This window comes from Aquarana catesbeiana, linkage group LG06, assembly GCF_042186555.1.
Source record: "Aquarana catesbeiana isolate 2022-GZ linkage group LG06, ASM4218655v1, whole genome shotgun sequence".
Classification (NCBI taxonomy): domain Eukaryota; kingdom Metazoa; phylum Chordata; class Amphibia; order Anura; family Ranidae; genus Aquarana; species Aquarana catesbeiana.
The window spans coordinates 201,037,277-201,064,375 of record NC_133329.1 but is presented as its reverse complement, the minus strand read 5'-3'; the positions used below and the strand labels follow the sequence as shown (position 1 = coordinate 201,064,375).

The 27,099-nt window shown below is 41.2% G+C and overlaps 1 protein-coding gene across 7 annotated transcripts in view; it reads left to right on the top strand.

The window, feature by feature from the left end:
• The window catches only part of ATF7IP2 (activating transcription factor 7 interacting protein 2), a 589,221-nt gene that overhangs the window by 145,482 nt on the left and 416,640 nt on the right, over positions 1-27,099 (top strand). For all 7 annotated transcript variants that reach the window (XM_073591216.1, XM_073591215.1, XM_073591213.1 and 4 more), the window contains one exon: positions 16,440-16,531. In XM_073591216.1, coding sequence (XP_073447317.1) covers positions 16,440-16,531 — 92 coding nt within the window. The remainder of the gene's footprint in view (positions 1-16,439; positions 16,532-27,099) is intronic.

Here is a 27,099-nt window from a genome sequence, read left to right as displayed (position 1 = left end):
GAGTGACCTCTCATGTTCTCTTTAACACTTTTTTGCCTCTCCCGCTTAGTGTAAACTTGCTCACATCACAATGAGTTTTCCTTTATCATTCTGGTCTGCTTCTTAACTATTTGGACCATTGAAATATTCACGTAATATATACAAATAGTACACTGGTGTGTTAAGATCATAGAGTCCCGAATATAGATGAAATAAAAGAAAAGGAAAAAACAGGTACTTATCGAGATCACTCTGCTGACACTGAGCTAGTGGGCAAGTAGTGAATATACTTCCAAATCATGAACAGAATAGTTTCACTGGCTCTATACCCTCAGTAACCATCAACAATCACTGCCCCGCTCGAGTTATGTTTCTCACAGTTTAATCACGGCTCCGCTATAACCTATTACAGGGCATATCCCTTAAATGGTCAGTGATCATGTATAGGGTCTGTCTACATTCTTCTAACAGCTTTTGTGAGCCAGAAGAAAATAGTCCCAAAATTAACAAGTTTCATCCTTTTTTTTCAAAGTTTTTCCAAGGTCCATTCCAATCTAAAGTCTCTTGGCAAGAACCAACTAGGGTTTTCTATCCGTGTCTTCTGTTCACAACCATCACACCACCCATTGAGTCTCTAAACCATACACGTTATGGACTGACTTCAGAGCCATTTGAATAGTCTTTAGTACAGGAATATCAATTAGTATCTTGGTTGATTATATGGAATATTGATTATAAACAGCGTATGGTCATACCTGGGCGTAAATACTTCTTTCTGAAGGTAGGAATCTTACCCCACAGGTCCCTCCAATCCAGCCGCTGAGAAACATGCAAGGCAGTTACCAAGCCCCAGAGACGTCCTGGTCCGCTTGTTGAATCTGCTCAAGTGCTGTGCATCAGGTGATAGTGTCTTCTTACAGGTAGAGACATGCTGCAAACAAGCCCAGGAAACGTAAGACAGGAGATAGTGACTGGTAATGGGATGAGTGGGGGGAAGCTGCGGTGGAGATCGGAGGTCTCTGGCCGGTCCGCACGTTGAATCTGAGCGCCCTGCCGATGCTGGTGTTGAAAACGGTCAAGGGCGCTTTCGTTCCACCGCTTCTGAACCTTGGAACCCCCCCCTACTACACACGGTGAGCGGTTGTCATAAACCAGGACATCCATGGGCTCTCACCCCGATCGGGTCCCGCTGGTCATCCAGAAACAACTCCGCCGCCCGCTCTCTCTGGCGCCCCGTCAGGCCCCTCCCCTAGCTCTGACACGTCATGTCAGCATCACATCCCCTCCAAAACGTATGATTTAAGGGGTGAGATTACCCCTATTCAAGTTAAGGCGCACTCTACCAGAGCGGTTAGTGTTTTTTGTGCAGTGCGTCACCAGGCCTCCTTTGCTCAGATCTGCAAGGCCGCAACTTGGTCTTCGGTCCATACATTCACAAAATTTTACCAAGTGGATGTAAGAAGGAATAAGGATATTGCCTTTGGTGCAGTGTGCTGTAGGCAGCAGTAAAAGGCCTCAAGGTCTGGGGGTGCTCTATGGGTTGTGTCTTCCTCCCCTCAAGTAGCATTGCTATGGGATGTCCCACTAAGGCCCCTTTCGCACTGGGGCAGTTTGCAGGCGCTATTGCGCTAATAATGGCGCCTGCAAACCGACCCAAAATAGCCCTGCTGTTTCTCCAGTGTGAAAGCCCCGAGGGCTTTCACACTGGAACGGTGTGCTAGGACGGGAAAAAAAGTCCTGCTAGCAGCATCTTCGGAGCGATGTATACACCGTTCCTTCACCGCTCCTGCCCATTGAGATCAATGGGACAGTGCGGCTATACCTCCGGTAAAGCGCCTCTGCAGAGGCGCTTTGCAGTGGTTTTGAACCCTTTCTCGGCCGCTAGCGGGGGGATAAGACCGCCCCGCTAGCGGCCGAATACCGACGGTAAAGCGCAGCTAACAATAGCAGTGCTTTACCGCCGATGCCGCCCCCTCCCTAGTGTGAAAGGGGCCTAACTAAATACTTAAGGCTCCGTGTCTTATGTATGATAAAGAAAATATGATTTTTAAAACAGCTTACCTTAAAATCCTTTTCTTGGAGTACATCATAGGACACAGAGGTCCCGCCACTCTTTTTATGGGGTGTAAGTATATTGCTTGGCTACAAAAACTGAGGTACTCCTGGAAGGAGGAGGGGTTATATAGGGGAGTCAACTTCCTGTATTAGGTGTGCCAGTGTCAACACCTGAAGGTAGCTATAACCCACTAAGTAAATACTTAAGGCTGTGTCCTATGATGTACTCCAAGAAAAGGATTTTACAGGTAAGTTGTTTTAAAAATCCTATTTTTCCATATATCAATGGTTAAATAAGAACATTTTACAATTATTAACAGGTTAAAATCACAGTTACTGTTATTTGGTCCAGGACGTGCTGATCCTGACAGGAAGGATCAAAACAGATGGCCTATGCGATTCGCGGGGAGCCACGCTTCGTCAGGGCCTTAATGTAGCACGAATTTGGTACAAATATTATAATAACCTAAGAATGAGATATTGACAAGATTATAGTTTTAAATATTAATGCTTAAATCATTGTAAGGCCCCTTTCACACTGGGGCGGGGGCGCGTCGGTATTCGGCCGCTAGCGGGGGCGCTTTTACCCCCTGCTAGCAGCCGAGAAAGGGTTAAAAACCACCACAAAGCGCCTCTGCAGAGGCGCTTTGCCGGTGGTATAGCCGCGCTGTCCCATTGATTACAGTAGGCAGGAGCGGGGAAGGAGCCGTGTATACATGGCTCCTTCCCCGGTCCAAAGATGCTGCTAGCAGGACTTTTTTTCCCGTCCTGCCAGCGCACCGCTCCAGTGTGAAAGCCCTCGGGGCTTTCACACTGGAGACAAAGCAGCGGCACTTTCGGGTCGGTTTGCAGGCGCTATTATTAGCACAATAGCGCCTGCAAACTGCCCCAGTGTGAAAGGGCCATAAGAGCATATCATTACTAAATTATTATTTTTTTTTTTTTTTTTCCCACTTCAGCGAAAATTTTTCTGAGAGACATTATTTCAACTTTATATGTCAAACTTTATCTCTTCTCATTTTTCACATCATTGTGGATTGTTTCCGTCACATCTTTATTGTTTTTTCCTTCTAGGATATTATTTAATAATTTTAAAAATCGACGACAAAACGCCTCCTATAAATATGAACCCACTATTATCTTATTCTCTCTCAGTCCCTCTTGTTTCCCCCCACCCCCCCTCCCCCTCCCCCTCCCCCTCCCCCTCCCCCTCCCCTGTGTTTGGTCCGTTCCTTTGTTATTTATTTATCCACTTGGCTCTGCACCTATTCTCTCTTTTATCTTATCTAAATAAATGTCTGAGACTTTGTATTTTTTCCAACTTTCCCATCTACTATTATCCCTTTTCTCTCCTCCTTCCATTTTGTAGTGATAATCTATTTCCTTTAGCCAGTTTCTAATGTCTGGTTTTCCACTTTTTAGCCAATTCTTGGAAATTAAGGCCTTGGCCGCATTCAGGAGGTTAGGTACTATTGATTTTCTATATTGTTTCTTAGGTTTATTATAGATATGGAAGAGGCAAGTCCAGATGTTTTGTGTTATTTCTTTTATGTTATTTAACACTTCCTTCCAGTACTCCATTATTATTGGGCATTCCCACCATATGTGTATGATCGTTGCTATTTGGCCACATTTTCTCCAACACAAAGAGGTTTTGTCTTGATGAAATCTGTGTATTCTTACTGGGGTCATATACCATCTTGATACTAGTTTATAATTCATTTCAATAGTCTTCATGTCCCAGGCCTTATTATATCCCATTTCTATCATTTTTTCCACTTTTTGGTTATCTATTTTTATATTCATTTCTTTTTCCCATTGATTTATGTATTCTGGTCTTTCTTGTGCTTCCAAATCTGTCAGTGTACTATAAATTTTTGATGTTCCGTTTTTCAATGGTATTTCATTGCTACATAGCTTTTCCAGTGCGGTTAATTTCGTTTCGTCTCTCAGTGGGTGTGGTATTGTGCTTACTAAGTGCCTTAGTTGATTATAATTCCATTCATTCATCTTCCATCCATTCCTTTCCTCTATTTCTACTCGTGTTCTTATTTTGCCATTTCTAGTGATATCTTTCAATTGTGGGTTACGTATTCCTTGAATTCCAAATATTTCCTTCCCAGGGGTGAAGAAATTTGATCCTATGAGTGCTAATAGTGGTGAATTATATTTCCATTCATTCTTTAAGTGAATGGTGTCCCAAATTTTAAATACATTTTTTGTTATTTCGTGTGTGTCAGTGTCCAATGTTCTATATTTCCGTGGAATCCAAATATTCTTATGTAATGTGACTCCGCTTATTATGTTTTCCATTTCCACCCATTTTTTTTCATTTTTCTCATTTGTCCACTCTAACATTCGTGTTAAAACTATGGCTTTATAGTACCTACTTATATCTGGAGCAGCCAGACCTCCGTGCTCCTTTTTCCTTGTAATCAGCGTGTATTTGATTCTTGGTTTTTTATTAAACCATATGTATTTTAACAAAATTGTTTTAATTATTTTAAAAAAAGCTCTGCGGGATCTTTACTGGTAACATCTGTAATCTGTAATTTATTTTGGGTAATATCATCATCTTAAACATATTTATTCTTCCAATCCATGAAAGTGGCTGTATTAACTTTTTCATTTCTTCTTTGACCTCATTGATCAATGGGATAAAATTTGCCTGGTAAATTTTTTCGACTCTAGGAGTTATTTTAATTCCAAGATAATTTAGTTCTTTTACCCACGTAAATGGGAATTCTTTTTGTAAAAACTGAACTTCCTTTTTCTCTAGTCCTATGTTTAATATTTCCGTTTTTATTGGATTAATTTTGAAGTTTGACAGTTCTCCGTATTTTTTTATTTCTTTCAATATGTTTGGGAGTGACACTCTTGGGTTGGATACGTACATCAAGATGTCGTCCGCGTAAGCTGCGATCTTATGCTCTTTTCCTCCTAGTCTCGCTCCTTCTACCTCTTTGTTATTGCGGAGTGTTGCTAATAATGGTTCTAAAGCCAATACGTATAATAGTGGAGACAGTGGACAGCCTTGCCGTGTTCCGTTCTGCATCTTAATTTTTGGAGAGAGTCTACCGTTTACTTTTACGACTGCTGTCGGGCCATTATACAAATTTGTTATCCACTTCATCATTTTTGTCCCGATACCCAAGTGCCGCAATGTATCCATCATGAAACCCCAGTCTACCCTGTCGAATGCTTTTTCTGCATCCAATGACAGGAATAGAACTGGGGTCTCATTCTGCACCTTCTTGTGCAACATCAGTAATGATTTTAGGCTGTTGTCCCGCCCCTCTCTCCCCGGGACAAAACCAGTCTGGTCCGGGTTGATCCACTGTGGGATTAGTTTTTTTATCCTAGTGGCCAGGATCTTGGAGTACAGCTTCGTATCAGCGTTCAGTAGGGCTATTGGCCTGTAGCTTGAGCAGTTAACTTTGTCTTTCCCTTCTTTTGGTAGTATTGTAATATGAGCTAGTAGCGATTCACTTCTTATTTCTTCATCTTCCCCTAAGGAATTCATATATTCTAATAGTTTAGTTTTGGAGTCAGCCGTTCTTCAAATTTTTTATAGTATTTGACCGTGAACCCGTCTGGTCCTGGACTTTTTCCTACGGGAGTTTCCTTTAATGCCAGTTTTACCTCTTCTTGCGTAATATTTTTTTCCAATTCTTTTAGTTGGTCTATTTTTATTTTTGGTAAATTTGCTTTTTTTAGATATTCTTGTATCCTCTTTGTTCTTGTATTCGCTTCTTTCCAACTTTCCTGTCCTTTTATTGCATATAGGGAGCTGAAGTATTTTTGAAATGTTATCGCTATATCTGTAGTTTTATTTACCACTTCTCCTTTTTTATTTTTGATCTTCTCAATGTAATTCAAAGACTTCTTTTTTTTTTACCAAATTTGCTAGGTATTTTCCTGGTTTGTTACCCCATTTGTATTTTTCTTGTACTACTGTGTTGTACTCCTTCCTTTCTTCTTGTTCCATCCAGTCTTTTAATTGCTCTCTCTTTTGAGATAATAGGCCAAAGATTTTGTTGTTTACTTGATTTTTGTGTTTTCGTTCCAATTCATAAATTTCTTTAATTATTTGTTGCATGTTTGTTTTCCTTTCCTGTTTTTTTCTTGCCCCTATGGCTATTAATTTGCCCCTAATAACAGATTTATGCGCCTCCCATATAGTTGCTTTCGATACCTCTGGTGTATCGTTTTCCTCAAAATATCTTTTAATTTCTTCTATGATACTTTTTTCGGTCTCGCTGTCTTCTAATAAAGTTTCGTTGATTCTCCATGGACCCCTTTCAAATACTTCTCCTTTCATTTTCATTCTCAGCGTTACTGGGCTGTGATCTGAGGCGGTTATTATACCTATTTTTGTTTCTTCTATTACTTCCAAGTTTCTATGTTCGACCATGATGTAATCCAATCTGGAGTAACTTTTGTGTACTGTTGAGTAGAATGTGTAGTCCTTTGTGCTGGGGTGCTGGATTCTCCAAGGATCTATTAGTTGCTGTTCATATAGTGTTCTTTTTAATTTCTTTAGTTGTTTTACCTCTTTGTCCCTTACTATTGAGGTGCTGTCCATTTTGTTATCCATGCTGAAGTTGAAGTCTCCGGCTAGTATTAATTTTCCTTGTTTGAATTCCATTAGTATTTTAATGATATCTATCAAATATTTTTTAGGGTTCTTATTAGGACAATAGACATTAGCCAATGTATATTTTACCCCTTGTATAGTTCCTGTAATAAAAAGATATCGACCCTCCGGATCTATTTTCCTTTGATCTATTAGAAAACGTACATTTTTCCCTAAACCGATGGCTACTCCTTTGGCCCTTCTTATTGGCGAGTCTCCTTGATACCATGTTGGTATGTTTCTTGAATAAATTTTGGTATTTGAGTTTTGGGTTATATGCGTCTCCTGTAGGAAAATTATTTCTGCTTTACTTTTTTCTAGTTCTCGGAGAATGAGGTTTCTCTTCCCTGGGGAATTTAGTCCTCGGACATTATAGGAGATTATTTTTATGCTGTTTACGTTTTCCATTCTTGTGCCTTTTCTTCCCCGCCCGTCCTCCGGCCCTCCCCCCCACCCGGTCCTCTTAGAAGGCTGGGTGGAGGGGACACCCAGCGGACGCACAGGGTCTCCTCATCTCTTGTCTCAAAATAGGTGCGCCTATGTAACCACTCATGTGGATCAGACCTTTCCCTCCCCTCCCTCCTTCCCTCCCTTTTCCCTCCTCCCTCCTTCCCTCCCTTTTCCCTCCTCCCACCCTCCCCCTCCCTTTTTTCTGATTTGGGTTTTTTACCCCCATATTCTCTAGAGCTGAGAGCATTTTACTTTGTTTTGTGGGGCACACCCTGCCCCCTCTGCTCTATTTATTGTGAGGCGGAGCTCTGTGAGACACCCTATTCCCCCCTCGCCTAAGCACTAATAGGGCGACCCCCTGTCCACTCCGTGAGTCCCTGTCTTCCTCTCCCTGCATTTTTGTTGTGTTTTACCAATCCTTTCACTTTCCTTTTTTCCCATCCCATCAACCCCAGCCCCCCCCCCCCCCCCCCCTTTCCACTCTAAGGCCCCTTTCACTAATGTGTGGTATTTTCTCAGTTATTAATTTCCTCGAGATTCCACATCTTGATGTCTGTTCCTTGAATTTAATTGCCATTGCAGGTCATCTCCTGCCGTTATTCGCTCCTGTCTACTTGCATATTTTTCCAGTTCTGGGGAGGGGATTTCTAGTTTGTTACAAAAGTCCGGAATCTCCTCCACATATCTTAGCCTCGCACTTATTCCGTTTTTCCTTGCTATTAGACATGCTGGAAAACCCCAGTTGTATTGAATTTCTTGCTCCCGGAGGATTCCTAATAGTGGTTTTAATGTCCGTCGTCTTTTCAACGTTTCTTGAGACAAATCTTGAAATATTTGTAATTTACCTTCCGCAAACTCTATTTGTGTTTTCCTCTTTAGGTTTATCCAGATCTGTTTTTTTTCTTCCCATTTTTCGAAACGTACTATTACATCTCTAGGTGTTCCCCTTGAGAACCTTTGAGGTTTTTTTACTCGAAAGACACTTTCTATTCCTATTATGTTGGTTGCATCCTTTCCCAAGATTTGGTTGAAGAGATTGTTCATTTTTTCTATTAGGTTTTCTGCTTGTTCTGTTTTCGGTAACCCGCGTATTCTCAAGTTTTTCTTTTTATCTCTATTTTCTTGCTCTTCTATTTTATATGATTGTTCCTGTTGTTCCCGTTTTAGTTTCTTTATTTCCTCTTCCAGTTCCTTTATGTTTTTTTGATGTAGGTCTACTTTGATCTCTACTTCTTCCACTCTGTTTAACATATATCCCATGTCTTTATGGAGTGTTGATATCTCTGCTTTTAGGGAATTCTCTAGTACCGCAAACATTTTTTCCATATCCTGTTTTGTTGGCAACTGTGGCCCTTGTTGTCCTTCCTCCTTTCCTCTGTCTTCCTCTCCCATTTCTGGCTCCATTCTGGGTTCTGAGAGGTGGCTGGTTTCAGTTTGTACATAATACTGGCCTTTTTTATCCTTGTTGTCCTTCTCTTTTGTATCTATTTGTCTGCCCTTTGAACCCACTTGTTTCTCTCCTTCTCCAATTCCTTGCTGTATATACCTGTTCATAGGGCCTGGACTTGGGCCTAGGCTGTTCCTAGGTGATTTCGGTATTGCTCCCGCACTTCTTGTTGTTTTCCCCTTCATGTTTGTTTCTATGGCTGGATTTATAAGATCTTCAAAGCTGCCTTCCAGAATACCCCTTGGTTGGGGTCTCTTAATGATGAAAAAATCTCCCAGCCTTCTTAAATTGACTTATTTTTTACTAATATTTCTTTTGTTCCGTTCTCATACCCACCATCCTTCCCACAATCCAATAATAGAGATAATTAATGAGAGTAGTCTCCGTTTCCCAGAAGTTATGTTACTACCTTAAGTACATTAAGCATTCCTTGGTGCTGTTCAATTGTTTAAACCATAGTATTAAGTCCCCATGCACACGGACATCTCTACAGCTGCTTTTCTAAGCCCTTTCTGCAGCTCAAAAAGGCCTGTCTATGTTAGTCTATGGCTTCATGCCCACCTAGGCGTCTCTAAGCTGCAAGTGGCATAGGCGTTCCTAAGCTGCAAAAAAAAAAAACCCAGGCCCAATGGGTTCTGAGAGACGTTTTTCAGCTGCAAAAACGCTCCAACGCTAAAAAACGCTCAAAAACGCCCAAAAACATCATTCTCCAACGTCCTCCAGCGTCTTTGATCCATTGAAGAAAAAAAAAAAAAAAAAGAAAAAACGCTATTGCAAAAACGCTGCAAAAAGCTGAAAAAAGTTAAAAAAAAAAGTCACTGCAAAGACACCGGCGTATTCACAGCGCTTTTCTAACAGCCCGTGTGCATGAGGGCCCAGGTGCTCAGCAAAATAATTCAAATGTTTTAGCGATATAATGCAATCTAATTCAAGTATTCAGCAAGATGATTTATATATTCAGCAGTATAGTTCCAGCATGAGCTTATATGTTCCACATTTTTGTTACTATGAAATTTCTTCTTATTCTATAGTTTGTACTATCAAGCCTATAGTTAGTACCATTTGCAAAAAAAAAAAAAAAAAAAACAAAACAAAACAAAAAAATCACAAGAAAGGGAGATACTGCAGCAGCAGCAAGCAGGTGGGGGCTGGGAGACAACTCTTCCGTTGGCTTGTCTCTCTTTCACCTTCTCCTTCTCTTCTCCCCTGTTCCCCCCCCCTGTTTTTATTGTTTTTCTTAGCTCACTTGATTCAACTTTTTCAGCTCTTTCGCCTTCATTTACTTTCATTTACTTTCACTTTTCATTCCATTTTATTTCATTTTATTTCAATGTGTTCTTTCCCTTTCCCTTTCTTTTGTTCTATTACTTTTCCTTTGCTTGTTCACTTCAAAAAAACAATTGCAATAGAAAAAAGCCAAAAGAGGAAAAAAAAAAAAAAAAAACGCTCAAAAACGCTATTGCAAAAACGCTGAAAAAAGCTGTAAAAAAGTTAAAAAAAGTCACTGCAAAGACACTGGCGTTCTCACAACGTTCTCCCAACAGCCCGTGTACATGAGGGCCCAGGTGTTCAGCAAAATAATTCAAATGTTTTATCGATATAATATAATCTAATTCAAGTATTCAGCAAGATGATTTATATATTCAGCAGTATAGTTCCAGTATGAGCTTATATGTTCCACATTTTTGTTACTATGAAATTTCTTCTTATTCTATTGTTTGTACTATCAAGCCTATAGTTAGTACCATTTGCAAAGAACAAAAAAAAAAAAAAAAAAATCACAAGAAAGGGAGATACTGCAGCAGCAGCAGCAGCAAACAGGTGGGGGCTGGGAGACAACTCTTCCGTTGGCTTGTCTCTCTTTCACCTTCTCCTTCTCTTCTCCCCTGTTCCCCCCCCTGTTTTTATTATTTTTCTTAGCTCACTTGATTCTACTTTTTCAGCTCTTTCGCCTTCGTTTACTTTCATTTACTTTCGCTTTTCATTCCATTTTATTTCAATGTGTTCTTTCCCTTTCCCTTTCTTTTGTTCTATTACTTTTCCTTTGCTTGTTCACTTCAAGACAATTGCAATAGAAAAAAGCCAAAAGAGGAAAAAAAAAAAAAATTACGGTACTTATCTTTTAGTTGTTGTTGAAGTTGGGACACAAAGGGACGCTCACTACTGCTTGCTGCTGCTCTCTGATGCTGCGAACGCTCAGGTGCTGTCTCTGATGTTATCAATCTGCCCAGGTCTGTCTGACCCGCTGAAGTCGCAGCTGTTCTCCGCTCTCAGCTCTTCAGTGTCCGCTGCCGCTGCTCCTTGCTCTGCTCACCCACCTTCCTGGCTCTCTCCTCCGAAATTCCCCGGTGCACTTCAGCTGGTTCCTCCGCTCTCCGCGGCCGGCAACACCGCTGGGGACTTGAAACAGCCCCCAGCAGCGCACCGTTTTCCCTGCTGCCGTCGCTTCCGAAGCACTCCGATCTCCGCGGTTTTCCAGTTCTCCTAACCCCCCGTCGTCGATGAGCCTTCTAGCCCGTCCGACTACGGAGGGGTGGGGGGGGGGGTGCAGGCAGACGCAGGTACAAACTTCCTCTGGCTTACACCGCAAGACAGCTCAGAGAGTGATGAGAGTGATGAGCAGGGGGGGCGGGGAGGGAAGCTACCTACACCTTCTCATCAGGCCGATCATTCCTCTCAGCTGCAGGGAGAGGGTTCTCAGGATCCTCACGCCGTGCACAGAGCCATTACCAGGCTCCTCCCTCCTCTTCGTACACCTGAACATACTAAATTATTATAAGGCATTCACAAATGCCCGGATAACATTGCAGTATAACATGGCATAAAACTTGACAGATTAAAGTTGCATTCTATTTGTTTGATGTCCAACAGTGTGTCAGAGAGCCAAGAGTGGAGCAGAGGAAAAATCAATTTAGTACCTAGAGCTAAAAATACTATTAATATATTGTTCTTTCACCTGTATAATGTCAATGATATAGTCAGTCCAATGGGGAGGGAGCCTGGTGAGCCCGCGGGATGACCTCCGCGTCCTCACCGGGAAGGCAGAGCAGTAAGTGTACAGCTTATAGAACAGTGTAAATTTGCTGTCCCCTCAAAATAACTCAACACACAGCCATTAATGTCTAAACCGCTGGCAACAAAAGTGAGTACACTCGTAAGTGAAAATGTCCAAATTGGGCCCAAGGTGTCAATATTTTGTGTGGCCACCATTATTTTCCAGCACTGCCTTAGTCCTCTTGGGCATGGAGTTCACCAGTTCTTCACAGGTTGCCACTAGAGTCCTCTTCCACTCCTCCGTGACAACATCACAGAGCTGGTGGATGTTAGAGACCTTGCGCTCCACCACCTTCCATTTGAGGATGCCCCCACAGATGCTCAATAGGGTTTAGGTCTGGAGACCTGCTTGGCCAGTCCATCACGTTTACCCTCAGCTTCTTTAGCAAGGCAGTGGTCATCTTGGAGGTGTGTTTGGGGTTGTTACCATGTTGGAATACTGCCCAGTCGCCGAAGGAAGGGGATCATACTCGGCTTCAGTATGTCACAGTACATGTTGGCATTCATGGTTCCCTCAATGAACTGTAGCTCCCCAGTGCTGGCAGCACTAATGCAGCCCCAGATCATGACATTCCCACCACCATGCTTGACTGTAGGCAAGACACTCTTGTCTTTGTACTCATCGCCTGGTTGCCGCCACACACGCTTGACACCATCTGAATCAAATAAGTTTTATCTTGGTCTCATCAGACCACAGGACATGGTTCCAGTAATCCATGCCCTTAGGCCGCCGTTTTCTGAACAAGTAGACTTTCTTGTACATCATCTTTAGAAGAGGCTTCCTTCTGGGACCACAGCCATGCAGGCCAATTTAATGCAGTTTGCAGCATATGGTCCCCCCACCCCTTCAGCCTCTGCAGCAATGCTGACAGCACTCATACGTCTATTTCCCAAAGACAACCTCTGCATATGATGCTGAGCACGTGCACTCAACTTCTTTGGTCGACCATGGCAAGGCCTGTTCTGTGTGGAACCTGTCCTGTTAAACCACTTTATGGTCTTGGCCACCATGCTGCAGCTCAGTTTCATGGTCTTGGCAGTCGTCTTATAGCCTAGGCCATCTTTATGTAGAGCAACAATTCTTTTTTTCAGATTGTTAGAGTTCTTTGCCATGAGGTGCCATGTTGAACTTCCAGTGACCAGTATGAGAGAGTGAGAGCGATGACACCTAATTTAACACACCTGCTCCCCATTCACACCTGAGACCTTGTAACGCTAACGAGTCACATGGCGCCGGGGAGGGAAAATGGCTAATTGGGCCCAATTTGGACATTTTCACTTAGTGTACTCACTTTTGTTGCCAAGGGTTTAGACATTAATGGCTGTGTGAGTTATTTTGAGGAGACAGCAAATTTACACTGTTAAAGCTGTACACTCATTTACATTGTAGCTAAGTGTAATTTCTTCAGTGTTGTCACATGAAAAGATATAATATATATTTATAAAAATGTGAGGGGTGTACTCACTTTTGTGAGATACTGTATGTATGTATGTACGTATATGTGCGTGTGTGTGTATGTGTGTTTTTTATTTTTTTACCCCCCTTTTAACAATCTATTTCATGATTATGTTCCTGGCTTTCATCTTATGGCAATTTTTTTCTCTCCACTATGGCTATAAAAGCCATTTCACACAGTTCTCAAGGCCTAAATTCTCCTCATAAGCGGAAGTAAGTCCCTCTGTTATTATAACCACTTGGGTCTTGCAAGAGACCAATTTTGCTATTAATAAACATCCTTACTATATTGATAAGTGATACAGGCAACATTTTCTCACTACATTTACCTCAAGGTCCCATGAAGTAGCCATTTTTATTTGAAACTCATTGTATTTTGATGTACTTGATTTGATCCTGAAAGGGGTTTCTTAATATTGCAAAGGAACTTCATGGGCAAACCCCTCCCTATTGTAAATGTACATGCACTTAATGAGTCCCAGGGTACTCAGAGGGGAAGTCAGGACCAGGCAGAATCAACTAGGTACTGTACGAGATACAAAGAGGCAATTTACTAGGCAAAAGCACTGTGCTATAGCACATGCCTTAAAGGGACAGGAGCATGTTTTTTTTTTTTGGGGGGGGGGGGTTTATCAATCACTTTAACCACTTGCCGACCAGCTGCCATAAAACGTCTACTTTCCAAAAGGGATTATTTGGGGGTATTTGCACTGTCCTGGCATTTTAACCACTTCAAGACCGCCGCACGACGATGTACGTCCAAACTTTGAACGGGGATATCGTTGTTATGGCAGCAACTAGCTGCCATAACCCCGGGATCCCCGTTTTCGTGTGGCGGCCGGCTGTCAGATAAAAGTGGTCCCTGTAGCGGATTCGCCGCGAGATCACTTTTATCGGTGGCGGGAGAGGGACCCCCCGCCGTGATCCGGTGCCCTCCGCGGCTTACCGGAGCCGTCGGTAGCGGCAGAGGCGATCGCGTCCTATCCTGTGGTGTGTCTGGAGACAAGTGAGGCCAAGATGGCGCTCACTCGTTTCCAATACACTGCTGGGCGGAAGCGACGTCAATACGTCACTTCCGTCCACGCCTCTTAAAGGCACATTTTTTCAGATGTCATTTTTCTAAATGACTTTTTTTTTTTTTTTTTTCTTTTTTTATTGCATTTTAGTGTAAATATGAGATCTGAGGTCTTTTTGACCCCAGATCTCATATTTAAGAGGTCCTGCCATGCTTTTTTCTATTACAAGGGATGTTTACATTCCTTGTAATAGGAATAAAAGTGACACCATTTTTTTTTTTTTTTTAAAAACAGTGTAAAAATAAATAAAATATTGTAAAATAAATAAAAAAAAATTAAAAAAAAATTTTTTAAAACCCCCCTGTCCCAACGAGCTCGCGCGCAGAAGCGAACGCATACGCGAGTAGCGCCCGCATATGAAAACGGTGGTCAAACCACACATGTGAGGTATCACCGCGACCGGTCGAGCGAGAGCAATAATTCTAGCCCTAGACCTCCTCTGTACCACAAAATATGCATCCTGTAGAATTTTTTAAACGTCGCCTGTGGAGATTTTTGAGGGTAAAAGTTTGATGCCATTCCACGAGCGGGCACAATTTTCAAGCGTGACATGTTGGGTATCAATTTACTTGGCGTAACATTATATTTCACAATATAAAAAAAAAATTGGGCTAACTTTACTGTTGTCTTATTTTTTTTTTATTCAAAAAAGTGAATTTTTTCCAAAAAAAGTGCGCTTTTAAGACCGCTGCACAAATACGGTGCAAAAAAAATTATTGCAATGACCGCCATTTTATTCTCTAGGGTGTTAGAAGAAAAACCATATATAATGTTTGGGGGTTCTAAGTAATTTTCTAGCAGAAAAACCTGTTTTAAACATGTAAACACCTAAAATCCAAAACGAGGCTGGTCCTTAAGTGGTTAAGGGCCTCAAGAAAGAGATGGGCCGTCAGTACATTAGGATTGATCAATTTTCAAATCTACTGTATATACTAGGGATATGCAATTAGCGGACCTCCAGCTGTTGCAAAACTACAAGTCCTATCATGCCTCTGGGTCTCATGCTTGTGTCTGTCAGTCTTGCTATGCCTCGTGGGACTTGTAGTTCTGCAACAGCTGGAGGTCCGCTAATTGCATATACCTGCTTTATACCATAGTTTGTAGAAGTTGTAACTTTTACACAAACCAATTAATATACACTTACTGGGATATTTTTTTTTTTTTTTTTTAACCAGACATGTAGCAGAATACCTTGTGGCCTAAATTTATGAAGAAATTTGATTTTATTGGATATGTTTGCCAGTTAAATTAGCGCAGTGCTCAATAGCACAAAATGCTGTTCATCAAAAAAGCATGAAGGGGTAAAAGCTTCCAGAGGTCTAGTGGTTAAACAAGTTGCCTGTTTTCTTTGTTCCAGGGTTTGGTAGTCTATTGCAGTTTTTTTTTTTCCTCGGTGACCATTTGCAGGTCAGGCTTTTCAGTTCCCTTTTGTAGACTAAAACTGGCCATACATTGTACAATTTTCTTGTTGAATTTAACTGGTGATGCAAGGGCCTGTCTAATTACCGTATATAGTCGAGTATAAGTTAACCTTTTTCAGCACATTTTTTATGCTGAAAAAGCCCCCCTCAGCTTATACTCGAGTGAGGATGCATCCTCACTGTGCCCATCTGCAGCTGTACCTTTGATAACCAAAACAACGGGTGTCTCCTGCTGCGTCATGCAGTCCTTAATTGTTCGGCGGCCATCCACTGTAACGCCTCCTCTTCGTCCGGGATAGAAGGAACACTGATACAATGCTGGGAAACTGAATCGGTGTTCAGTCTATCACGTGCGAGGAGGAGGCGGGGCTTTGTTACAGTGGACGGCTGCCGAACAGTTAAGACTGGATGAGAGCAGGAGAAAACAGCTGTTTTGGTTATCAAAGGTACGGCTGCAGGTGGGCACAGTGAGGCTGCAGATGGGCATTGTTTACCCAGTAGCTGCTGCATTTCCCACCCTAGGCTTATACTCAACTCAATAGGTTTTCCCAGTTTCTTGTGGTAAAATTAGGTGGTTCGGCTTATATTCGGGTCGGCTTATACTCGAGTATATATGGTACATGCAAATTAAAAGTGTTTAGTTTTGACCTCCTATTATATGGTTTTAATTGTGTAATTTATGGCTAGCCTTACAGGTGAAATTTGGTGCATACCAGTGAACTTTATTAGTGTGGGTTTTTTAAAATTGTACTGGTTTTACATAGCTGTGCTTCTGCCCGAACAGAACAATCAACATGTCACACATAAATGTTTAGGAGCTTTAGGTTTATAATGATGACCTAATATATATTTATTTTTTATGAAGGTGACTGTCAAAAGAAAAGATCTTTTTCTGGAGATTCTGGTGTTTCTGAGGCAAAACGAGCTAAAACTTCAAACAAAAGCCTATTGGATGAGGTGTGTATATTGTCTTTCCTATATTTCCGATCAGTGGACTGCTGTATATTAACCACCTCAATACTGGGCATTTTCGCCCCCTTCCTGCCCAAGCCATTTTTCAGCTTTCAGCACTGTCGCACTTTGAATGACAATTGCGCGGTCATACAACACTGTACCCAAATGATATTGTTATTGTTTTTTCCCCACAAATAGAGCTTTCTTTTAGTGGTATTTGATCACCTCTGCGTTTTTTATTTTTTGCGCTATAAACAAAAGAAGAGTGACAAGCTTAAAAAAAAACACAATAATTTTGACCTTTTGCGATAATAAATATCCAATTTTTTTTTCTTTAAAACAAATTTTTTCTCAGTTTAGGCCGATATGTATTCTTGTACATATTTTTGGTAAAAAAAAATCGCAATAAGCATATATAGATTGGTTTGCGCAAAAGTTATAGCGTCTACAAAATAGGGGATAGTTTTATAACATTTTTATTTTTTTTTAATTTTTTTACTGGTAATGGCGGCGATCTGCGATTTTTATCGTGACTGCGATATTGCGGCGGACACATCGGACACTTTTGACACATATTTGGGACCATTCACATTTATACAGCGATCCGTGCTATAAAAATGCATTGATTACTGTATAAATGTGACAGGCAGTGAAGGGGTTAACACTAGGTGGTGATCGAGGGGTTAACTGTGTTGCTAGGGAGTGATTCTAACTGTAGGGGGCGGGGACTCACTAGGGGAGGAGACCGATCGGTGTTCCGCTGTACTGGGAACATATCATCGGTCTCCTCTCCTCTGACAGGACCGTGGATCTGTGTGTTTACACACACAGATCCATGGTCCTGCTGTGTTACCGGAAATCGCGGGTGCCCGGCGGACATCACGGCCCCCTGGTGGCCTAGGAAAGCGAGGACGTCATATGACGTCCGCCCGCAACGAGAGCTGCGCCGCCTGGCCGTCAATTGACGGCCGGCGGTCGGGAAGCAGTTAAAGAGAAGCACCTTCAAGTCGTTGTAAACACTCATATACCCAGTGAAGTGACTAGCATCAGGTGATACACAGAGATGAAACAAATCCCCCTACATAAATTGTACTTGGTCATTTGCAGCCATTTTATCCTGTACGTCCTTGTAAAACTCAGAGATGAGAAGGATTTTTCAGACTCGCAAAGCAGAGGGCGGGGAGCTGCAGTTACATACTGCAAGAGTTCTGAGAGCAGAGGGAATGGACCCTCTTCACACGGCACACAGGAACAGAGCTGTTGCTGTCAATCACAAGTTGTGTGCTGGAGATCCCTCCACTGTCACGTTTTTAGCTCTTGGTGTCAGGAAAATTTGTCAGTAACTTGTGCTGATAACAGAGGAACTAGACAGCAGAGAGAAATTGCATAGCTTAGTGCTTTGAAGAGTGGCTAGTAAACACAATAGAAATATATGTGCTTTGTTCAAATTTCATGTTTGAGGTTTACAACAACTTTAAATATGGCTAATTATCCATCACGAACATCTAGTAGCACTTCAGTTGGCAAGTATGTAATAACAACAAATATTCCTTCCAGATGTTCCTATTTGCTAATGCAACATGCAGCCAATTATTCTCTTTATTGCTTTTGTGCCACATTGACAGTCTTGACAAGAAAATTTAAAACGTAATCCTGAGTAACCTGAATCCTAATTCAGCGTGTAATTTCAGAATGAGAGCATGAGCATTTAAATAAAAGAATAAAACAAACCACTGGATTACGCCAAACTGATGTATGGAATAAACCAGGAAAAAACCCTCCCCAAAAACGTGGTCCTAAATAGTCCCAATGGCCTTAAGAAAGAAATGATCCATAGGACCAAAAAATACATTTGATTGTCCACGTGGGCTGGTGCTGCTACAAGCATATACCAAGGAGTCCTGGGAAAAGCAAACGCAAAGTAAATCTTAAGCACACTCTGCTAATGCAGATGAATAGGTAGCCTGTGTTACTGTAAAAGTGTGGAAAAATACAATCCAATGGGCGTGTAGTCCCACCATTTGTCAAGAACCCAATGAGTTCATATAGACAGGGAGCAGATGCTGGTAAAATTTGTCCTCTTTATTGACTAAAAACATGGAAATGCCACTTGCAGGAAGTGAACTCTAATCCATAGCGCCATACGTGGCCATGTATCGGTGAAGAGAAAAAAAAAAAAAACTGTGGCCACCTGGTAAGCAAAGTGTGGAAACATGTTTGAACCAGCTGGAAGTAGAGATGTGGATGGTGTGTATCTGTATCCAAGAAGAGCCGCTGGTCAACGCCAATCATGGCAGACCAGAAGTGGTATTTCGGGAAATGTGAGTGGCTTAATGGGAGTGGTGCCTCAAAATGTTGCTTTAGTCTATCTAGTTCTCCCCTCCCCCCCACATTAACAATGCTGCTGTGCAAATGTGCCCCCTGTTCTCATTCATCCAGTGTGGGGGCACTCTAATACAGGAGGTGTGTTTCTGGCTGGATCATCGGGTGAAAACGGAGGGGAAAAAAAAGCCAAAAAAAAAAAAAAAACATGAATGCAACCACCACGTCTAGTTGGTAAGCTGCAATATATTCTATTTTTGGTTTTGGCTTTAATACTGGTTTAAGCCAACCCCATAGCCTCCTGGGATACTTCCCACCCCCACCTTCCAGACTCCTCAGATCTGTATTTCTCTGAGCCTGTGAAGAGGGGGGGGGGGGGTATCACTTCCCTACACTCAGCTCTCAGATTACAATTAGCTCTGTGCACCAGCCCCCTTTTTTCTGAAGGTGATAAAAATTCTTTCATCTGTGTGTGGTAGAAGGCTGTACAGGACAGATGGCTTGCAGACAAATGGGTACAACTTTTGTAGAAGGATTTGTCTATCTTTGTGCAGCACCTGAGGCTAGCACACTTCACTGGGTATATATAGGGGTTTACAACCACTTTATTGTGCATGAACAGTAGCTTGGAGAACTACAGCGGCTTAGCTACTCTGCGTTTACTGATAATGCACAATAAATCTAATTGATTCTTATTTAAAGATAACTCCAGGCTAATTGTTCTTTATTTGAAGAGAACTCCAGGCAATGTTGTTTTTTATTTTTTATTTTTTTCTCTCATGTTGGATAAATTGGGAAATGCTTAGAACTTCCCTTTTGGATTTTACTGTTGTCGGTGTTCCTTTTTTAGTGTTTTCCCCCTCACTATTTGTCCTGGTCACTATATTTAATGGGACAGAAAGTGTGGTGAAATACAACATTTTTACAGTTGTTACACAAAGAGTAGGGAAAACTTTCCACAAGGGACACCTGTTGTAATGATATTTGTAACAGCTAGGCTTTCCCCTGCCCTTTGGGGTAATTACTCACACTTCCAGTTATGTCCCAAAGATGGCTGACAACAAAAACCCTTCCCCAAGCTATATCTTGCCAATAATAGTTGGGGAAATTGGTACTGGACTTTATAGGCACTGAGATTCAAAGTATTAAAAAAAAATATGAATTTTTATTATAAATTGATTAAAAAGAACAACCAGACAAACCGTGATTTTAAAAGACTTTGCAAAGTAGGAACTGCCTATATGCTATATCAGCACATGACCCATACACCAAAAATTTAATCCTGAAAGATCGTAAAGATGTCCTTGTTAAGACAATAATAAATGTACTAGCATACTTGGTACGAGTAGATCAAAATTGTGCAGTAGCTCGGCTCTACATGTTACGCGTGTGAACGCTTCTGCAGGAGTTTAGGCATGTATTCTATTAAAATTAAGAGACAACTATGATGTAAAATAAATCTTTAAAACAAGACTGGTGTAAATCCAATAATCAATATATAACCAGTATTGAAATATAACACATGCTGGCTGTTTGACAACCCACATACAAGACAAGAACCCAACAAACCCAATGCAGTGGAGACAGAATGCGTCTGTGTGGGGATGAGGTGATAAAGGTCAAACATACATATCGTCGCAAAAACATTGTAGCCATGAAAGTGACAGGACAAAGATCCTTCATATAGTTATGAAAAGATAGTAAGAAAAACAATTCAAACAACAACCAGGGGTAAGTATCAAAGTGGAGAGACGTCCAAGGTACGGCGGATGTTGTAGCCATATGTAATCACATATATTACTGGTCTATATAATCATAGATGATGGAAATGTATAGGATTAATTGCTAAAGGGGTTGGAATTGTATGCAAAATGTAAAGCAAATATCATAGCTATGGCTCTAGAGTTTCTGACTTGCCCAGATTAGTGGATATAATGGAAAAACTCCAGTTCCGCAGTGGTTACAAAAGTAACATAATATGATACACTGAATAAAGGAGAGGCATATAAAGCCTAGAAGTCCTATACAACAGTGAGAACTTCAAAGCTTTTGAAAAAGGTTAGTTCTCGGTGGCTGCAGCAGAGGGGTGATGATGTATCCTGATCTATGAAAGAAAGGAACCACCCCAAAGTCAGATGTTTGTAACACAGCCTAACCTCAAAGCACTAGCATAGAAGCCAAGAAAAAGGTAGCACACACATACCATCAGTGTATAGCTGCATAACAGCCGACGCCCAGGAGATCAGTCAGCATGGTGAAAGTGTAACAAACGGTGCCTTTGCACCCATTTAAATATACATCACGGGATGGAACGCCCTGTGAACAGCATTAGCAGTGACGTCATATGACCCAGTGGGGTCTCCACGCATGTGCCGCTCGAAGCGGGCCAACAAGAGCCGCAAAACAATGATAGAGGATGAACCATACAAAAGGACAGCGCCCCCTGACTAAACCTCCATACACTACATCCCACATGGCCAGGGGGTAAAAGATTGGCATATAACACAACCGGCCGCATCACTGCACCTGCCTTCAATATACACAGGGGCCTTAGCTAAGCCTAATATGTAAAGACAAACAGCCAGCTTTTTTGAAACCATAAACCAAGTTGGGGACACATAGGACCCCACATATACAGAGTTAACAAGATTTTATAAAAGGATTCTTAATCAAAAACATTATCTAGTGTAACCAAATAGGAAAAAAAAACTTCACAAAAATCCATAGATTGGCACTATCTGATGTATAGAAACAGAGGATTAGGCAGTTATTAGCCCAGCATATAAATCAGTGACCTCCTAGAAACAGGCCAAATACGCAACTTAATTGAGCTTAGATTGGCAGAGAAAAACGAGAAAGGGGATACTCATACAGCACATAGTGTCCCAATCTAATGGACATTATGTATAAAGAGATAAATATCGGAACATATGGGATTGTATGCCCCATAATTACTAAGTTGACTACCCCCCTAACAAGGGGGTGGGGGAAGGAAAGAGGGGGGAGATTTGTATTGGTCACAAAGGCAAATGGGGAAGACTCATAGGCAGAAAACCTTACCAAGTTCTACTGCATAGCAAACATGAGCCTCGCCCATGAACGACGAAGCAATAGGCTTGCTTTAAAGCCCCAATAGTAAATTCTCACCTTTCCTTTGCTCACCCACTCTTTTTTTTCAGCCTGCAGCAAAGAGTACAGCTATTTACCTCCTTGAATTGGAAGAGCATTTGACTCACTTCCATTTCTCTCCTGTGAGAGGATCAGATTAATACAGTGTTATCATTTAATGGCAAAAAGTTAACTTAGTGAGAGCGTATGCACAGGGCTTCCTTTTCTTCACTTTCAGTGGCTAAACAGGAGATGGAAAATTGAAGAAAGGGTAGGCACATACTGTGGGAGATGGTAGCAATAAAGAGAGCCTGTTGCTTTTTCCTGCCTGAGGGAACATCAGATTTAAGGTATAAATCTTGTAGATGGACTATACTTCAGGTCATTTAATCACATTTTTTTACATTTAATTTTTACCTTATTTACCATACACACTTTGGTGCTTGAAAAATTTGATTTCATTAAACTTTTTTTCTTGTCCATTGACGGACACCAAAATTTTTAGACTGTTGGATTATGCTGCCTGAAAGAGAAATGGACACTGGCAACAAAAATAAAAGCTGTTGGCTAGCACCTAACCCCACCCATAAGCATCATGCACTAGTTTTCTGCTCGTGCCCTCGGAAGAGTGGTGTTGACCAAATCTATATATTTTGAGATTTAATATTTTTGTGATCTGTTTTGGTAAGAGTTCTTACCCATAAGTGAAAGCTTCAGCACAACAGAAATGTATTATTAATTTGTGTGTTTTTTTTGTTTTTTTTTTAGGCCTCCATACTATCTTTTTTTACATAAAAGAAACCTTGAGAGCTTTAACATACTACTAAACAAACCACGAGAAAGGAAAGACATAAGTGTTATATTCCATAATTATCATGCCCCATTCTGCCCCCCCCCCCCCTTTTTTTTTTCTTCCCCAAAGATTTCTCTCCCATCCATCTAGTCTGTGTATTTGATATAGGTCTCCCCTTCATTGGTTTGTTCTGATCTCTATTCCTCTATTCCCGCTATTCAAATCTTACTCATCCTTTTTAAGTTTGGCTAATCCTTAATCACCTATACTTTGCATAAGTCAGCCCCCTTCAATGCACATCCTTGGCACAAACTATTTTGGGAGGGAAACTTAAGTTTGCAAATTCATGATATTTTCAGGGAAGTTAAGTAATTATGACAGGCTGTCCACCTTCATTGCATATCTAAACGAGGAATCCTTTGAAGTGAATATTTGTAGAACAGAGGTTTGAGTCCCCTTGTTTAGATGAACTAACTCAGGCCCCAAACTGTGAAAAACCTTCTTGCATATAGTTGTAGTAATTAGAACATTCCCCCTGGCACCTTATCTAGGGCCGAAACAACTAATCTATTATGAAAATAGTTGTCAACTATTTTCATAATCGTTTAATCGGCCAGCCAATTAGTTGGCCTGCATATAGAATGCATTATTGTTTACATATCAGGACGTACACCGTCCATACATGTCAGTAAGTGCCTGAGAACTTGTGAATGTGGTGAGGAGCAATGCGTCATGGGACATGTAGTCCTGGGCAGGAAGTGCGTGGTTCTAAAGGCAGAAGTTTTTTTTTTTTTTCTTTTTTTTTATCCTTGCTATAAGGGGCACTCTATACTATAATTTGCAGCTTGCTATTGGGGCACTCTAAAGGGAGGAGGGAGGACCCCAGAAAAGGAGAATCGGGGCTGCTTTGTGCAAACCATTACACAGAGCAGGTAAGTTTAACATGTTTGTTTAAAAAAAAAAAAACACTTTAAAGACTATGTGCAGGGAAGATCATCTGAACCCAGAGAGGGTGGAGGCAGATAGTCTGGAGGTAATAGAAGGCATTACAATTACATTTAAAGTAAACTTTTACCAGTATTGTGCATTATATTTAAAATGATCATATCCATGAAAGTCTCAGCTTTTAGTACTGCTTTAATATAAAAGATTTATATCTCCCTTTCACCCTTCTCTGACCCCTTGTTAAAATGCCCATATATCCTACTTCTGGGTGTATTTATTATATATATCCGATATAAGAAATATATATTATTACTCTCACTGTTTCACAGTATAAATGAACCCCTTATAGTAGCGATTTATTTATTTATTTTTTTTTGTGCTATAAAGTTTTTTTTTTAACCCCATTATGACAGGTGATGCAAAAAAAGCATGCTGCTGCTACCAATTGTCTTTAGGCCTGGTTCACACCTATGAGTTTTTTTGGTGCTTTTTGCAGAAACGCACTACAGTTAATTAAACATGGTTTCATATGGGACACGTTTCCATATTATCCGATTTAATCGAAACAACAATTGGCCAACTAATCGATTATGAAAATAATTGTTAGTTACAGCCCTACCTTAAGCCATCCTGTATCATGGACTTATGAAAGACCTATTACACACCCACACGGATATACCTCTAACTGAAATATATTCATAATTACAATATTATTTACAGCTGTTAATAGAGATTTCACATAAACGCATTATGTAACAGTGGGTGTTTTTTTTTCTCTTCAGCTTTCCTGTTTTCTGTTCACTTGAAATTGTTTTTTAACTTTTACTACCAAAAGCTGCTGGTAGATCATTCTGTATATGTGATATCCTGGAAGTCTCTCCAGTTTGCTGAAAAGTAATGGCAAAGTCATAGGCCAGATATATTAAATCCTGTAAGTTTTTCCCCGTTTAATGCTTGTGATCTCTGCGACGAACCTGTCTGACATCCCGCCTTTGTTCAGGCCAACATTATCTGGGGATTCCTTGCGCTATATACTGTGTATATGTAGTGTTTGTGACTTGATGCACTGTGAATTTGCAGTGAGCTCATAAACCAAGCCCCTTCATGCTGCTGGGTGTGAAAGAAATTCATCCCTTTTCTACTCCTAGTCGTTTACCTTTTTATGACATACTTGTGGTATTTGTACTTTTACACCTGGTGTCACTGATATTTCTGGTTCCTCAAGTTACAAAGGGGCAACGTGTTACAACAGTAACCTGTTCTTGCTTACACTTTGTACTTTGCAAACTGGCCACAGAGAGCCCTCTTCTTTATTTCTACTTCGGCTTGATTAACAGTGATAGCACAAAAATAAAGATCACAAATATAATACAGGCAATGTATGCTTGTTAGAAACACTATGCAACACCATTGATCCAAAAGCTGGGCTGTGACACATTCCCTTTCTTGGGAGGACCACTGGGAGGAGCTATCTGGTATTGTGTACTGTAATTGTATAGAGTACTGTTGCTGATATCTAATAGTTTTATAAGCATACGACGGGCAGCTCTTTTTCTATTTGTGCCTATAATCCCTCCCAAGTGGAAACTGGGTATTCCTTCATTCCCATGTTCTGAAAGATCCTCCCGATGGATGCCTGGCTGAGAGACTTTGGACACCCTGCTTACACATGTGACTTGGTAAATAGAAAACACCGCGCTAACCAGTAAAATGAATGAAAGCTGCTGCATACAGTTTGACAAAAACAACAAAATAGGCATATGGAAAAATGCAGCGCATGTACAAATGAATATAGGTCTTTAAAATGGTGAAACAGTCAAGAAATAACTAATTGACCACAGGTGCCTTGAAACACAAACGTCCATAAATGGATGTAAATGTCCAACCGCACAGGAGGTATAAGTACTCCAAGGGGTGGTGATGGTCTGATGGTTGTCAGAAAACACCTGGCATCATACAGCGACTTCCCAACCGAGAAACCGGGTCCCAATGGGTCATTCAGAGAAAGTGCAAAAAAGCCTCTTACCAGATCCTGTGGATTCCCATGTCAGCGACAGGCAATCGCATGCGCAGTTTGTCACAAATGACGTGGAATGGGAGCTCAGGAATCGCCAATCTCTTGGATTGTGGTCTGTATGGATCTCGGCCGGCAACCGGATGGGTCCTCACAACGAACCGTCCCAGCGTGCATCAGAAGTTTCACAAACGGTCCCCCGAAAGGAGCAGTTGGAGGGACTGGATCTCATGCGGTAAATGTGGAAACAAAAAGAATGTGCCTCCACATGGTGCAGATAAAAAAGGGTGTTTTTATTGACAAAAACGACCATACACAAATAAAAGCGTGATCACGGTGGATAAAAACAAATGGGCAACAAAGAGAGTGGTGTATGTACCCGACGCGTTTCGACCTAGGGGTCTTCAACAGGGGCATAGACCACTCACTCCAAGTTGCCAAATATATATAATAAAATTATTTAGAGAAGGACCAATCACAAGGGCTGAAAAACCAGGAGATTGGATTGGGTGAATACAATCACATGACTTGCTTGAATGTCTAGACATAAAGATCATACACAATTTCTATATAAATAAATGAATGACATTAAGGTGAAGCTCAGGAGACTGTATAAAGGTCTACAAGCAGAAAAATATATCACTCTATGATCTCTCTAACAAAAATAAAGCATTTAAAGATTAAATGAAAACAGCACTCCTCTGCTGACAGTCCGGCAGAATGTACCGCCCTGTCAGCCAGAGGAGCCAATCCTCAATAAGAAGACAAAAGGTGTTAAATAAAGCTGACCAATAGGCCGCTATGTATGAGCCGGCTTCTATCCCTGAACGCCCACATGACCAGTCTGTAGGAAATGATGTCACGTCCGTGGGCGTGTCTGACGTCTCCCTCTCACATGACTCACTGGGCCAATCAGAGAGCAAACATCCCACTCAACCCTGCTGTACGTACAATCAGTACACCGCAGAGGGATGGGACTTAAATAAATACACCTAGCGTCCCGGCAATGCAATCCAGCAAGCAACGGACGCTGAATGAGACAAAGCAGCATCTCTATGGTGTCTGTGTAAAAAAATGTGTTATGCAGCAGACCGGGACCCGATGACCCGGAAGTGTGCATAGAACTCCTGTGAACCGGAAGTGTATTGGAAGTGGGGACACATATAGTGAAATATAATGTGTTGGGAAATGACTAACTGAGGTGGAATCGCATAAATGTGTAAAAAAATATACTGGAGTGGCATGTGTGAATGTCTCTTAAGGTCCATGTGTGTTAGGTGGGACTGAAATAAAAAATTAAAAAATTAAAAATTGAAAAATTATGTGAACACAAAATCTCCAGAACGCACATTGTAAAATGTGTTAAAATGAATATATATGTGGAGGGAA